A 15,360-nucleotide genomic window follows, 5' to 3' on the forward strand; every position below is an offset into this window, starting at 1 on the left:
CTGACTCCCGTCGTGTCACCAACTCTGCGCCACTAGCGTTCCCTCCCCACCCTCCACCTCCGTCCCTCCCCTTTCTAGCGCTCGGATTAACCAGAGCCTCACCCCTCTCTTCTTCTTTTACTGCTTCTGATCCCCCCCCTTTTTGCTGCGGGGGGGGGGGGGGGGCAGAGCGCCACAACTCGCTGTAAAACTTGTCTAATGATCAGCGACCAATTGGGTTCAAATCCCACTCTGCCCTTTGTGACCCTCTGCAAATCACTTAACCCTTTGCTACAAATGCTGGGAGCAGCAGGAATGTTACCTAATCTAAAACCCTGTCTGTGCCAATGCACTTTACCTACCAGGGTCACCCTTAAAGCCACATCCTCATCTCTGCATTAACACTAGTACCTTTATCTAAAAATGTTAATTTTTCAAGGCACAAAAAGCCAGTGTCACACAGCAGTGCCATAACCCCTCTGCCAAAGATTGCACTGGCTCCCAATCAAAGAACACATTGCCTTCAAAATCTGTACCCTGGTCCACAAGATTATCTATGGAGAAGCACCGGGATACATGACAGACTTGATCGACTTACCAACTAGAAAGACATCCAAATCAACACGAACATTCCTAAACCTGCACTACCCAAGCTGCAAAGGACTTAAATACAAATCAACTTACGCATCCAGCTTCTCCTACATAAGCACACAACTATGGAACGCATTGCCAAAAGCCTTGAAATCGACGTACGACCACCTAAACTTCCGGAAATCACTAAAAGCTAACCTGTTCAAAAAGGCATACCCTACCGATCCAACTTAAATGCCTGATCCCTGCAACACAGCAAAACTAAAGTACGTAATGGACAAAACGCAACTCTTCCGATGTACGATTCCCTAATGTGGATATGCCACATGAACTTCATCTTACCACAACATCACTTTGTATTTGTTCTCACCAGAGTCTGCAAACGCCTCTCCGGTACTATATAAGCCACATTGAGCCTACAAATAGGTGGGAAAATGTGGGATACAAATGTAACAAATGCATAAATAAATAAATATTCTGAGACCTCATTCACCACCCAAAGTCTGGCAGAGCTGAAAGGAAACTCACAGACAAGTCTTGCTCACACCTGATTCACTTTTCATAAAAGCCACTTTAGGCATTTTCACTAACACACACAAAAAAAAAAAGAAGTTTTGTAAATATTAAGAAACACTCAGGGGTCGATGATGGCAACATTTGCATTAGACCAGTTGGAGCCAGTCTAAAGCAAATGTTATGTAGCATCTAATGCACAAAGGGTTTTTACAAGGCTGTAATCTTGTGCAGCAGCAGCAGCTACCAAGAATCCCATGCAAAGAGCTTGTTAGTATTATAATAAGCATTATATGCAATGCACAGAAAGGATTACCTACATTTAACGTTAGATTTTACAGTGGGTCAGGAGCTGTCGGAGGAGCCCTCTTCATCCATGCTGGCAACTCCGGGGCTGACCCCCTGTCCCCTTCTCCTTTCAGCCTCTGCCTCCCAATTCCCTGGCCTGGTGCTGGGAGCCCTCCCCTCCTTCTGGCACTTTGCTGACTTCTGTTTACCTTCAGCTTCATGCACCTGAGCCCTTGCTGTTGTCCTAACTGGTTATGCAGGTCCCCCCCCCCCCCCCATCACCACAGGCAGCCAGGGGACCTCCAAAGTTTTGTTTGTGAGTGCAGGTGCTCTCTCTCTTTCCCCCCTCTCCACCCCCATGCCCTGGAAACAACTCCTGTTCTGTGCGTGTGCTAGGTGCTTCCAGGGGCGGATGCACAAAGGTCTCCATTAAATTTCTGTGCATCTCATTTGCATGCCACCCTGTCTGTGCATTGGTTATTAGCAGACCTCGGTCACACATGAAAACACACAGACCCTCACCAAACACAGTGAGCAGAGACAAGGAACAGAAAGATGCAGACAAAAACTGAACTGCAAAGTCCAATAAGCCAGACCCAGCCTGCAATGCAATTCCAGAGAAACGGAAACAGACATTTTTTTTGTTATTGCATTGTGAAAAACATCAGAGATGCACAATTATGGTGTAATTAATGCTTATTATACCACTCTTAATACAACATACAACAGAGCAGTGTACAAAAAAACCCAAACAAACCTGAACTGGAAAAATCTTCACATTTCCCAAAACTAACAGCAAAAATCAAAGACACCTCCCAACAGAATGAGCAGGAAAAACTCTGTATAATCCCGGGGGAAAGAGGAGACACAGCAACTGGAGCAGCAAGCCACCAGGTAAGAAATGTGACCTAACTCAGCATCAGAAGCTGGGAATTGTCATTATTGTTTCCTTAGTACCTGTCACTATTATGATTCAGAAATTATCTCCAGTTTATTAAAAAAAAAAAAGCTCTAAGAGGGCAATTCTATAATCCGTATTTCTGCACAGATGCGGCTCTGTACACACAATATCTGCCTAATGCTAGCAGGCGTTCAATTACTATTCTGCAAACATCCAATTGTCTTATATAGGAAGGAGGGCGGAATGTGGGCAGGGCATGGGCGGGGCTCCCACCTATCTGGACAACTCACAGAATACTGTAAGTTAACTTATCCCCGATGCTTCCTTCAAGCATTATGCTGACATATTTATTTGTATTTTGTTTATTCTATTTCATGGTACTCCTTACAAAATTCAGCCGCTAGGATACTTCTTGGTGTTTCAAGATTTGAGCATATAATTCCAATTTTGAAATAGCTTCATTGGTTACCTATGTAGTATCAGGTGCAGCATAATGGTAAAATTCCATAGTATTTTAGTCAAGTTTTTACATTGTCTTCATCAGGAAGGTCTTCAAGATCCAATTTTTCAAAATGCTTGAGTTTACATTTGGTGTCTTCAGTACGTTATATTTTCACTAGGGTCTCAGCTTTTTCTACAGTAGGCAGATTGATGTGGAATGCATTGTCAGGTCAACTTGGCTTAACTACTGGTCCCAGCAATTCAAGAAACTGTTGAAAACACAGTATTTTGTTCAAACTTTTTTTGCTGTGTAGTACAGGAATGATGATAGCAGCATTGTGACTTATGGAAATTCATGGAAGCCACCTCGTTATTAGGTGGGTTAGAAATTTGTTGTTACATTTGTACCCCACATTTTCCCACCTATTTGCAGGCTCAAAGTGGCTTACATAATACCGTAAAGGCGTTTGCCAGTCGGTTGATAACAAATACAAGGTTGTATTGTGGTCGAATGAGGTGTGTGTCATTTATTTCTTATTTTAAAATAAATAAAATATTAGGTTTCAATTTGCTATTTTCACATTTCTCTTGATTGTGTGTTTTATATTTGGTCATTTTACTATTGCAACTTTTATGTTAAACTGTAGCTGCTGAGCAGTTAATACATACTACTACTACTACTACTTGACATTTCTAGAGCGCTACTAGGGTTACGCAGCTCTGTACAGTTTAACAAAGAAGGACAGTCCCTGCTCGAAGGAGCTTACAATCTAAAGGACGAAATATCAAGTTAGGGCAGTCTAGATTTCCTGAATAGAGGTAAAGTGGTTAGGTGCCGAAGGCGACATTGAAGAGGTGGGCTTTGAGTAAGGATTTGAAGATGGGCAGGGAGGGGGCCTGGCATTCCAAAAAATAAAATAAACCACTCTCGTTAATTAAAATAACAGCCAGGAACAAATCAAACAGAGATACACAGGGGACCTATAAATAAGAAAACCTAGAGGCTTTCAAACTTGCTTATTACTACGCAGCATTTTACAGTGAGCTGAGTCTAGTTACCAAGTGAAAATATCAGGTAAGCAATTACACCAAAACCATGTAGAAAATACATTTGAAGCATCCCAGCAACATTGTTTCTCCTCAGCCATTTTTTGGATCGTCTCGCTGCATAATCCAGTTGCGCTTCAGCCAGATATTCTCCTTAAGGATTTTTTGGGTACACTGCGCAATTCATGGTTCCTTCAATAATTGTGTAAGTTTGAGGCAGCAAAGCATCCCTACACCTTCACCACCACATTCAACTGGTGGTATGATGATTCTCACTGTGGAATGCTGTATTTGCTTTATGCTAGACATAATGGGGACCTGTGATGTGCAGAATTCCACTTTTGATTAATTTATGCATAGAACATTATTGCAAAAGGCTTAGGGATCATCCAAGTTTTTTTGCAAGTGTGAAACAAGCTTTGATGTTACTTTTGAACAGCAGCAGTCAGGGCCACCGAGAAACAAAGCTGGGTCCGGGGCACACAATCTTCAGGACCCCAACCCCCCTCCCGTAGCAGCAAAGGAGAGTGTATGATCTGCCAGCTACAGGTCCTTCTTCCTGCCACGTCCAGCCTCCTGTGAAGTAACTTCCTGTTTCCACGTAGGCAGGATGTAGCAGGAAGAAGGACCAGTGACCAGGTCTGGGGAATCTTGCCCCCCCCCCCCCTTGGCTCTGGCAGCAGTTTCCACCTTGCTACTGTCCCTCAAATCCCATTTTTGCCCTATTTCTTATTGTGACACCAAGCACATAGACAGTAGCTGCGGCTAGAAAGGTCAGCAGTGTAGTGGATGTTCTTCTGGTAAGTTTTGTGACAGGCTTGCCACTCCAGGGAAGATTTACCACTGTTCCAAATCTTCTCCAGTTGGAGATAATGGCTCTTAATGTAGCTTTAGAAATGGCTTTTGTAACCCTTTCCAAAAAACTTTTCTCATCAAATTTCCTTTGATCATGGCTACTACTACATTTTCATGTTAAGGTTCGATACATAGTGAGGATTAGATTCAACAGGGCTGATTGCAATCAAGGCAGGGTGTGTTCAATCAGCTGAATTTAATTATCACTTAACAGGGGTGATGGGTGATATGGCTGATGGATAACTTTCTTTTAATTTAGAACCTACCAGCATATATACAGTGTAAAGCCGAGTACAACCATCCCATCCAGACAAACACTTGAAACCAACTCATATAATGAATACTGGACAGTTTCCATAAACTTTTCATATCCCCCCCCCCCAATCATCCCCAAATCAATACAGCTCACTCGCTCTATAGCGCCAGCAAGAGAATACAATCAGGGTCACACAGGTGGTTTCTTCAAGGCAACCCCTATGATACAAAACGCACAAGAGTGCCAATACCTCATTGGATAACTGCTTCTTAAATAGATAAATTGAAAACTGTTGTGTGTTTACTTGGCTTCCCTTTGTCTAATATTTATTTATTTATGTATTGCATTTGTATCCCACATTCCCCCACCTATTTGCAGGCTCAATGTGGCTTACATAGATTTGTTAACATTTGTCATTTCATGATATCAGATACAGTTAGTAATGTGTAGCGATCAAGGAAGGGAAGAGATTAATGTTTACAGATCAGAGACCACTCAGAGTGATACAGATATATATGCAATAATAAGGGAAGTCAGGAAGGGTTTTGGGGGTAAATACTTTTTCACATCACTAATTTTCCTCTGCCTCAGCTCCACCTGTGGTCAGAGAGAATATGTAGAGGATATACAGAAGTTCTGCCCCATTAAGAATACCCCCTCCTAAGGCACTCAGTGCCATTGAACTGGGCAGGAGTCTCACCTGACCAATTAAATAATAAGAATTTTTGGTCCATTGCATTTTACTGTTGCTTTTTCATAGTTGGCTCTTACTGGAAAAGGAATTTGCCTGATATTTATTGCATTTGTGTCCCACATTTTCCCACCTATTTGCAGGCTCAACATGGCTTACAAAAACCTGTCATGGCATCACCGTTCCAGGGTAGCAGATACAATTGGTGTTACAAGAAGATCAGGGCTAAGAAAAAAAGATCTATACAGACAGTTATAGAAAGATGATATCAGAATAGGGTGAAGTGGTGCAGTGTTATGATAAGTTATGGATTCCCATTGTAGGCCTTCTTGAAGAGATAGGTTTTCAGAGATTTGTGAGTTAGTTATTTCGTTAATCGTTTTCAGGTCAGTTGGTAGCGCATTCCATAGCTGTGTTCTCATGTAGGAGAAGCTAGTCGCATGTGTTAGCTTGTATTTTACTCCTTTACAGTTGGGGAAGTGTAGAATAAGGAATTTGCAGGCTTTTCTTTTAGCATTTCTGGGAAGCAGGTCCACAAGGCCTAGCATGTAGCTCATGGCATCTCCGTGGATGATTTTGTGAACCACCGTGCAGATTTTCATGATTGTGGATTGGTCTTCATTTAAATTGTTTATGAAAATTACTATGTATACAATTTTTTTTTGTTTGCAAGTTTTGATTTTCTTAAAAAAATTCTTTCAAAATTATTTCCCAGGTAATGTATCAAAACTTGTAAATTCTCTTCTCTCAAGGCCTGGGTAATCATAAGCAAGTTTTGCTTTTATCAGTGCATTACTTTGTTCCATGCCCATGGATGGGAAGGTTATATTTTTAAATAAATGTACAGTCTTCTGAGGTGGGAGGAGTGGCCTAGTGGTTAGGGTGGTGGACTCTGGTCCTGGGGAAGTGAGTTTGATTCCCATTTCAGGCACAGGCAGCTCCTTGTGACTCTGGGCAAGTCACTTAACCCTCCATTGCCCCATGTAAGCCACATTGAGCCTGCCATGAGTGGGAAAGCACGGGGTACAAATGTAACAAACAAACAACAACAAATCCTAAAGAAAGCTTTAATGTCATCCCTTTATTACAGGACATCTATTTCCTGCCTACTGCACTCCTTTTAGTGTTCCCCAAAAACACGTAACTCATAGCTTTGATTGTCCTGCAACAGGGGTAGCACTGAAGCTTTAAGCAGGCTGCTGGGCTGGATTTGAACTGAACATTACACTAAGGATCTGGTGGTGTCTGTCTACTGTATACCACCCTGGGTGAATCTCTTCAAAAAGGTGGTTAATAAATTCCAAAAAAATAAACAGGCCCACTGTGGCTGGTTATTAAGACCACCCTCCAATCATGGCTTATTTACTGTAACTCTGGAATTAGTAAATGCACAGCCACCCAATTTTCAGTGTGAGCGAAGGGGTAGAATCTGCAGCAAGGATTTGGAATCAGAAATGGAGCAGCAGAGAAGAGGGCTGGGCTAGAAGGAAGATTAAAGATGGGGAAAGAGAAATTCTGGAATCTTGGAATGTGGATGAGGCAAAATAGGTTTTCAAATCATGGGGAAAACAGATAGTTTGTCCACCACTATCCAGTCCTGCTCCATCCCATCCAACATCATGAAAAGGGATAAGGGCACGAAAAAGCAAGGGCAGAGCATTACAGTAAATGGCCCAGTGTGTTCACTTTTTCACAATCCCTCCAGCCCCTCCCCGCCCCCATTTCATGCACAAGCCAAACCCCATCATGTATCATCTTTCGCCTCCTGTGCTGATTGAGTGACAGGGAAGGAGGAGATGAGTGTTGGTACATAGGGACCTATCCTCCTGTGCAACAGTCAGCCTTGAGTGGTAGAGGAAGATCAGACGTGACATTTCACACCACACTGCTTCTGTTCTGCTGCTCAGTCAGCTCCAGAGACAGGAAATAGTCTGTGAGAGGGGCATGACCACCACCAGCTCCTCAACTCGGTGTCCCACTGGAGCCAGCTGATTGTACAGGAAGGGCTGGGCTGAGTTCCCTTCCATAGCAGCATTACTTATATGTATAGAGAGGCCACATGTACAGATTGCAAAAGAGAGTGATAAGCAGATTGTAGATGTGTAAGCAGGACTATGAATTTTCAGTTATAACCAACCCCTACCCCCCCCCCCCCCAAGCAAAAACACTCCCAATTGGAGATTAGGGGCTTCTGGTTATGACTGAGTCATCCTTTCCTTAACTCTGAGGACAGCACCCAGCAGCTGCTGTAGAGGAGGATCTGAGCTGACATATAACACACTCCACTTAAGGACCCACTATAGTAACTCTTCGTAAAAGGGCCACAGATGTAACAAAATGCTGCACTCTGGCTACCCAAATGGCTAGTGTCAGAAGGAACCAAAAGATGACTTGCACCTTCTGTCTCCATGTCAGTCTGTCTATCAAGAGGAGGTTGAAAAGTCATGGTTCAAAGAAGCCAAGCCATAACAAATTGGAACTTTTATTTTATTTTCAGTGATGAGTTAAATCCTTGATGGGTACAGCATCTGGGAAAAAAAAAACACCACACCATCAGGTCAGAAGAGTGGCAGATGGGAAGTATTACATTCAGCACTTGAAAGAGTCATAAAGCAGTGTGAAAAGACTCTGGTCACCAGTAATACACACCAGCAGCATCACTGAATAAAGGCCCACCTGTACAGGGTACATGAACACTGCCCTCAAGCCCTAGGCACAGCTAGTATGGACACCCATCCGCATCAGTTCCAGCTGCTAAAGTGTCCGGTAAGAGCTAGGATTAAAACCCAGAGTTTGGCACCCCCAACGTTTATTTCAGCAAGTAGCTCTCAGACCAGTGCCTGTGGCTAATTCCTATACTCTTTCCTTCTCTCAAGGCCTACAGTGCTGTAGAGGGACTGTGTGTAGTTAAAACTAAATGTCCCACATCACATGCTGGAAATACTGGTCTAAATGACTCTGCATGAGCATTTGCAGAATCCCCACCTCCCAGATGGGTAAATAGAGGGGGGGGTGGGGGGGGGGGGGGGGGGAACTCGAGGGCCTTCTCTCAGTCTGAGCAGGCTCTGAAGGTGAGGAAACACCGTGCAGTTTTCAGACATGCACAAGCTCTCTCATAAGCTGGAATGAATGCCCACACACTCAGGTGTGACCCTTACCACACGGATTCTGTGGCCAATTGCTTTGGCAGGCAGATTGCTTCGGAATTTGGCCCGTACCATACCACTGTTGCCATGGGAACGAGTTATCTTCCCCCAGATCACACGTGTTCTGTTGGGTTTGCCACCAGGAGTTACAGTGTTACTGCAGAGAGAAGAGGAAAGCAGACGTGCTAAGACAGCGATTTATTGGGAAAAAGCAAGCTGTGACACAATTTCTTAGGACACATTCAATGTACAGGAAATCAAACTGTTACCAACACCAGAGACAAGTTAAGTAGTCTCACATTTTACAAACACACTACAGGGCCTGGCCTGTATCACAAAAGGGATAGGGGATGGGATTTGATATACCGCCTTTATGTGGTAAGATTCTGGCCTCCATAGGCAGGGCTGGAAAGAGTGAATGCAGAGCAGGCATGCCACATCCCTAAATCAAAGGGCAGCAGGCCCCTCTTGAATTAGTATCCTAGGTGATTATCTGTGCTAAAAGCTGGACCAGACCACAAGGCATAATGCAATCTGCCACTCGTTGCTAAACACATCACAGAAAGAAGGGAGAACCATGTAAAGATTAAAAAAACTAATCCAATTGTGACTTAGGTAAGTACAGAAGGTCTTTGAATCATTAAGTGGAGAGCACAAGGCCCTGAAGCACACAAAAAAAGCCTCCAGTCTGCCAGATACCATCCAATTATCCCAACTGACTCTGTACCAAACATGCTGTTCCTATCATTTATCTGCTCTTGGTCTCTCAGCTATATGACACATAAAAGGCTGCTTGTTATTCAATGAAGAGGTGTGCAAAAGTAAACTTTGAATCTGACCAGAGGAACGTCCTAACACAAGCACTGAAACTGCTGAAAATCCCCCTCATTCGCCAAGTACAACTCACTTCTTAGCCTTGTACACATAGGCACATTTCTTGCCCAGGTAGAAGTCTGTTTCATTACGGGCATAGACCCCTTCAATTTTCAGCAAAGCAGTATGCTCCCGCTGGTTCCGGAGTCCACGCTTGTAGCCAGCAAAAATGGCCTTGGACCAGAGTCTAGGAAACAAATACATAAAATTAAATCCCCAACATTAGTACACACATCTTCACTGATAAAACAGATAAAAAATAAAAAAAACAAACGTCAAACTGCTTTTTCAGAGACTATACTAGTAATTATGTAGCTTATAAACTGCTTTCTGAACATCCAGTAAAAAAGTACAATTACATTTATTAGAGACAACCCAAATGAGAGACGTGGCTCCAAAAGCATCAGGAAACAGCCCCTATTGCCCAAACCACCTTTATGTATGATTCATATTAACACAAATTCATATTCCATACCTTCCAGACATTTTGGTGTGCTACTGTCTGATGCAGACGAGCCTGAAATAAAAAAAAACAAATGACGTTACTAAGAGACACTCAGAAAAGCACAATCAACCTCACCAATTACCGCCCAGTAGCATCTATCCCACTAATAACCAAACTCATGGAGGGCATAGTGACGAAACAACTCACTGAATACCTAAATAAACACTCAATTCTACACAAGACTCAATCAGGATTTCGGTCAAATCATAGTACCGAAACTGTTCTAGTGTCTGCAATGAACTCATTCAAACAAGCAATTGCAACTGGCAACAACATACTCCTCCTACAATTCGACATGTCCAGTACCTTCAACATGTTCAATCATGAAATACTATTACATATACTAGAATACTTTGGAGTAGGAGGTGCAGTTCTCAAATGGTTCAGACGATTCCTGATCTCAAGGTCATACCAAGTTACAACGAACGCTGACATATCAGCCCCACAGATACCTGAATGCGGAGTCCCCCAAGGATCCCCCCTCTCACCAACCCTCTTCAACCTAATGATGATACCTTTAGCCAAATTACTAGCCAATCAAAACCTCAACCCTTACATATATGCAGACGATGTCACGATTTACACCCCGTTCAAACATGACCTAAATGAAATCACCAACGAGATCAACCAAAGCCTCCAAATCATGCACTCCTGGGCGGATGCATTCCAGCTAAAACTGAACGAAAAAAAACCCCACAATGTCTTGTACTCACCTCACAACACAAACAACTTCACCAACATAACCACACCATATTGTTCTCTTCCCGTCTCACAAAATCTGAAAATTCTCGGGGTTACCATTGATCGAAACCTCACACTCGATACCCACGTGAAGAATACAATGAAAAAGATGTTCCACACCATGTGGAAACTCAAAAGAATAAAACCTTACTTCCCGAGACACATCTTCCGCACCCTGGTACAGTCAATGGTACTAAGTCACCTAGACTACTGCAACGCACTCTATGCTGGCTGCAAAGAACAGAATATCAAAAAACTCCAAACAGCCCAAAACACAGCCGCCAGACTCATAATTGGAAAAATAAAATATGAAAGGGCCAAACCCCTTAGAGAGAAACTTCACTGGCTCCCAATTAAGGAACGCATTGCGTTCAAGATTTACACGATAGTACACAAAATCATCCACACAGATGCCCCAACCTACATGCTAAACCTCATGGACCTACCTCCCAGAAATGCCAAAAGATCATCCCGCAAATTCCTTAATCTGCACTTCCCCAGCTGTAAAGGACTAAAATACAAGCTGATACATGCAACGACCTTCTCTTATATGAGCACGCAGTTATGGAATGCAATACCTGCAGCCTTACATAGTAACATAGTACATGACAGCAGAAAAAAAGACCTGCACGGTCCATCCAGTCTACCCAACAAGACAACCCATGTGAGCTACTTTTTGTGTATACCCTACTTTGACCTGTATCTATGCTCTTCAGGGCACAGACCGTACAAGTCTGCCCAGCACCATCCCCGCCTCCCAGCCACCGGCTCTGGCACAGACCGTATAAGTCTGCCCAGCACTATCCCTGCCTCCCACCACCGGCTCTGGCACTAATTCTCTTATATTAGCACGCAGTTATGGAATGCAATACCTGCAGCCTTGAAAACTCTTGACGAAATAACCAACTTTCGTAAATCTGTGAAGACATATCTCTTCAATAAGGCCTACAAAGAGAACCCATAGCCATACCAAACCACCCCAGCCTGACTATACCTCCCACACTCATCCAACTTAATCTGCTTAATTCTTTTCCTTCTCCTTGACTCTACCTTTTTACATCACTAATTGTATCTGATATCCTGAAATTACAATGCCATAACAGGACTCTGTAAGCCACATTGAGCCTGCAAATAGGTGGGAAAATGTGGGATACAAATGCAATACATAAATAAATAAAAGAGTCAGTCACTGTAGAACCAGCAATACTAGGGCACACTATGTTTTCAGACACTTAATGCACATCTTTACAGCTTCTATAGATTGTTAAATAATAAAAATCACATCAAATCTTGCTCCATATTATGTAACCACATTTATATGCCAAGTAATTGAAAACATTAGGTCAATTCAACCTATACAAGTACATATAAAGAACAATCTTACGGAAAGTGAGAACAATCACTGCTACCTCTTTTCCATTGTTAATTAATCCTCCCATCAATCCTCACTCCTAAACTTGTCAAGTGATCTTTAAACTCACCATCAACCTCCATAGTAAGTTTGTGCTTTGAAAATCAGCCCCATGTCCCTGATAAACACACTGACCTTCTGCCAAAAACAAGGCAAACCAACATGGCGGTCCTCCCAATCTTTGCATTAGCTACTAATCCTCAATAGTATCAAATGCATCATTTAAATCTGAAAGGATCAATACTGTAATCTGTTACTATATCCCTGCCAAAAAGCCTTGACCACCATGAAACTAATAAGGTTCCTATCAATCTCACATTGTTCCTTCAAGTGCTGCAAAACTATCCCCTCAATAATATTTCCAAAGAAAGGTATGTTTGACACTTATTTCTTATTTTAGTTAATGGGGGAACTCTCCCCTCTTGCAATTACACTTTCCACAGGGGCATCTTGGATAAAATGGTGTGGTAGACATGATAGTCCATTTTTAAAGGCAATAAATAGAAATAAAACAAAACAGCAAAAGAAAAAGATGATCTGTTTTTATGGGACTAACAATACATTTTTTAGTTTTGACTAGCTTTTGAGAGCCTTTGAAAACTTGTCAAACACATACTGTCAGTAAAATATGCTTTTTGGTACAGCAAAACACCCCCACTCACCCTCTCACACACACTCCTTCAGCAACTCACCCTCACTCACCCATTCTAACACACCTCTCAGCAGAAAATCCCCACTCAAACCCTCTTCACCAGTACACCCCCATTCACACTCATTCATTCTCACCCCTCAGCAGTAGACCCCCACTCACACATTCTCACCCCCTCAGTACCACACTCTCATTCATACCAAAATTCAAGAATTGCTACCAGGTGAAACTAAAGAGATGCAAGGTACTAATGCCACTGTAAATTATCTGGCTGAATTTCTAAATTCACTGCATTGACCAGGAACGCCACATCAATTACACTCATGCTGGTACAAAATCTAAATGCTCGAAATGTAATGGCACACGTTTAGCTCTTAAAAGTCTGAAGCCACAATCTTGACAGGTTGTGCCAAAGGACAGCACGTTTTTATATCTAAAATTTCTCTTATTCCATCTATCAGTTCAAAAGACTGCAGTTTCCAGTTCAACCAGCCTTTGCAAGTCGATAAATAAGGCTCAAGGTCAAAGGTAAAAAAAAGTCACAAGTGTCAACTTACAAAATGTTTTTCACATGGTCAATTATATGTCACCTGTTCACGAGTTAACTCAAACAAGTCTTTATACATACATGCTTCAAATCGAAACAGAAAAAAATGTCTATCAAAATGTGCTTGAATGACAACTTTTATCTACTCCTGTGTGTTCTATTTCTTGTTTGTACAAATAAAGAATTTATACAGCATTATTAAACACAAATAAACCTTGCTTTTCTCAATTACAAAGTACTAACCCATCGCTGAGCAACGCCAGCAGGGGCAGCTAATACAGAATATTACAAATCATAAAAAATTGGACAGCTGATGTTCCTAAGAGCATCTAACTTTAATTTCCCCAGATATTTCTCATATGGTATTAGAGAGGTATGGTAGCCGTGTTAGTCCACTTTTAAAGGTAATCAATAAAACATGGAAAAGAAAATAAGATGATACCTTTTTTATTGGACATAACTTAATACATTTCTTGATTAGCTTTCGAAGGTTGCCCTTCTTTGTCAGATCAGAAATAAGCAAATGTTGGTAGATATGTGAAACATCCAAGCATTTACAGTCTAACAGGGGGAGGGGGGGGGGGGAAGGTAGGAGGTATGCATGGGAACATCAAAACATTTCATATGGTATTGACATTTTTGTTTTCTTTTTCATTTGATGAGTGAGATTTTCCATTAGATATATTTCTGGGAACTTGCTCAACCATTCTTCAATAGAAGGTGAAGAGCTACTTTTCCATCTTTCGGCTACTGCACATCTTGTTGCCATTAAGCAATTTGGGGGGGGGGGGGGGGTTGAAATATCAAGGTACATTGAAGTGGAAGTAGGGTATTAGTAATGGATAAAATATACTTTTGCATTTTTTAGCAGTTCCACCACATGTGATCAAAGTTTCTCACATTTCGTCAAGAAATGCATCTATTATTATTAGCATTTGTATAGCGCTGAACACCTGACACAAAGAGACAGTCCCTGCTCAAAAGAGCTTACAATCTAAATAATACAGACAAACAAGACAGTTACGGCTGAGGGAATCAATAGAAATCAAACAAAATAAAACATGGAAAAGAAAATAAGATGATACCTTTTTTATTGGACATAACAATATATTTCTTGATTAGCTTTCGAAGGTTGCCCTTATTCCTCAGATGGGAAATAAGCAAATGTGCTAGCTGACAGTGTATATAAGTGAAAACATTCAAGCATTACTATGACAGTCTGACAGGGTGGGAGGAGGGGGGTGGGTAGGAAGTATGCATGGGGACATCAAAGCATATCATTGATATTCTAACAGGGTGGGTGTGGATAGGTGAGGGGAGGGTGAGGGAAGCAATGGGTGAGAAGGGAGGAAGGGACAAGGGGAGGGCAATTGTGGTTAGGAGCTAAAAGCAGCAGTGAAAAGGTGGGTTTGTTTTCAGCATAGATTTGAAAACAGGTAGAGATGGAGCTAGACGTATTTAAACAAATCCGACCCTGAGCAGATAATTAAAACCCTGTCCCCACAGTCCTAAACGACCCCCCCCCCCCCCCCCAAGGAGAAAGCAAGCGGGCAGGACCAGCCAGACTCTTACAGGGAACGAAGCCAGGCCCACCCCAGGCCGTTTCCCAGTCAGCACCGGGCCGGCGCCACACAATCCCTCCACTATCAACGCCATCCTACGGGCTGCGCCCCCGAGAGCCCCCCGGATACCCAGGGCACCTGTGGCCCTTGAAAGCCCGGAGGCTCTTTCCTACTTCCCACCGTGTTCTCGCCTTCATTTCGCCACAAACAGCGCTCTGCGTTACTCACCCTCACCGACAGGACATCCAAGATGGAGGAAAAGGAAGAACGCGGGGCATGCTGGGAGCCTAAAGGACCTGCGTTGAGCTGTCCCCGGCGCTGCCTGACAAAAGAGAAAGCGGAGCTAAGCCGCCTTCAGCTCACT

General features: G+C 42.7%; 1 protein-coding gene across 1 annotated transcript; it reads right to left on the bottom strand.

Moving 5' to 3' along the window:
• Positions 1-8,028: 8,028 nt before the first annotated feature.
• Positions 8,029-15,295, bottom strand: RPL35A (ribosomal protein L35a). The gene is made up of 5 exons (XM_030215880.1): positions 15,225-15,295; positions 10,057-10,098; positions 9,616-9,768; positions 8,721-8,865; positions 8,029-8,090 (listed from the first exon to the last, which is right to left on the bottom strand). Exons 2-5 carry the CDS (start codon positions 10,065-10,067, stop codon positions 8,067-8,069), a joined length of 333 nt encoding a protein of 110 aa, XP_030071740.1. The 5' UTR covers positions 10,068-10,098; positions 15,225-15,295; the 3' UTR covers positions 8,029-8,066.
• Positions 15,296-15,360: the final 65 nt, after the last annotated feature.

The sequence above is a fragment of the Microcaecilia unicolor genome, chromosome 10 (assembly GCF_901765095.1).
Source record: "Microcaecilia unicolor chromosome 10, aMicUni1.1, whole genome shotgun sequence".
In the NCBI taxonomy this organism is placed as follows: domain Eukaryota; kingdom Metazoa; phylum Chordata; class Amphibia; order Gymnophiona; family Siphonopidae; genus Microcaecilia; species Microcaecilia unicolor.

Excerpts from the sequence above, each read along its gene's own strand:
- RPL35A (XM_030215880.1), bottom strand. Across the intron at positions 8,866-9,615 it reads TATGTGTACAAGGCTAAGAA|TAACACTGTAACTCCTGGTG; the intron begins GTGAGTTGTACT and ends TTCTCTCTGCAG. Across the intron at positions 8,091-8,720 it reads TTGGCCACAGAATCCGTGTG|ATGCTGTACCCATCAAGGAT; the intron begins GTAAGGGTCACA and ends TTTTTTTCCCAG.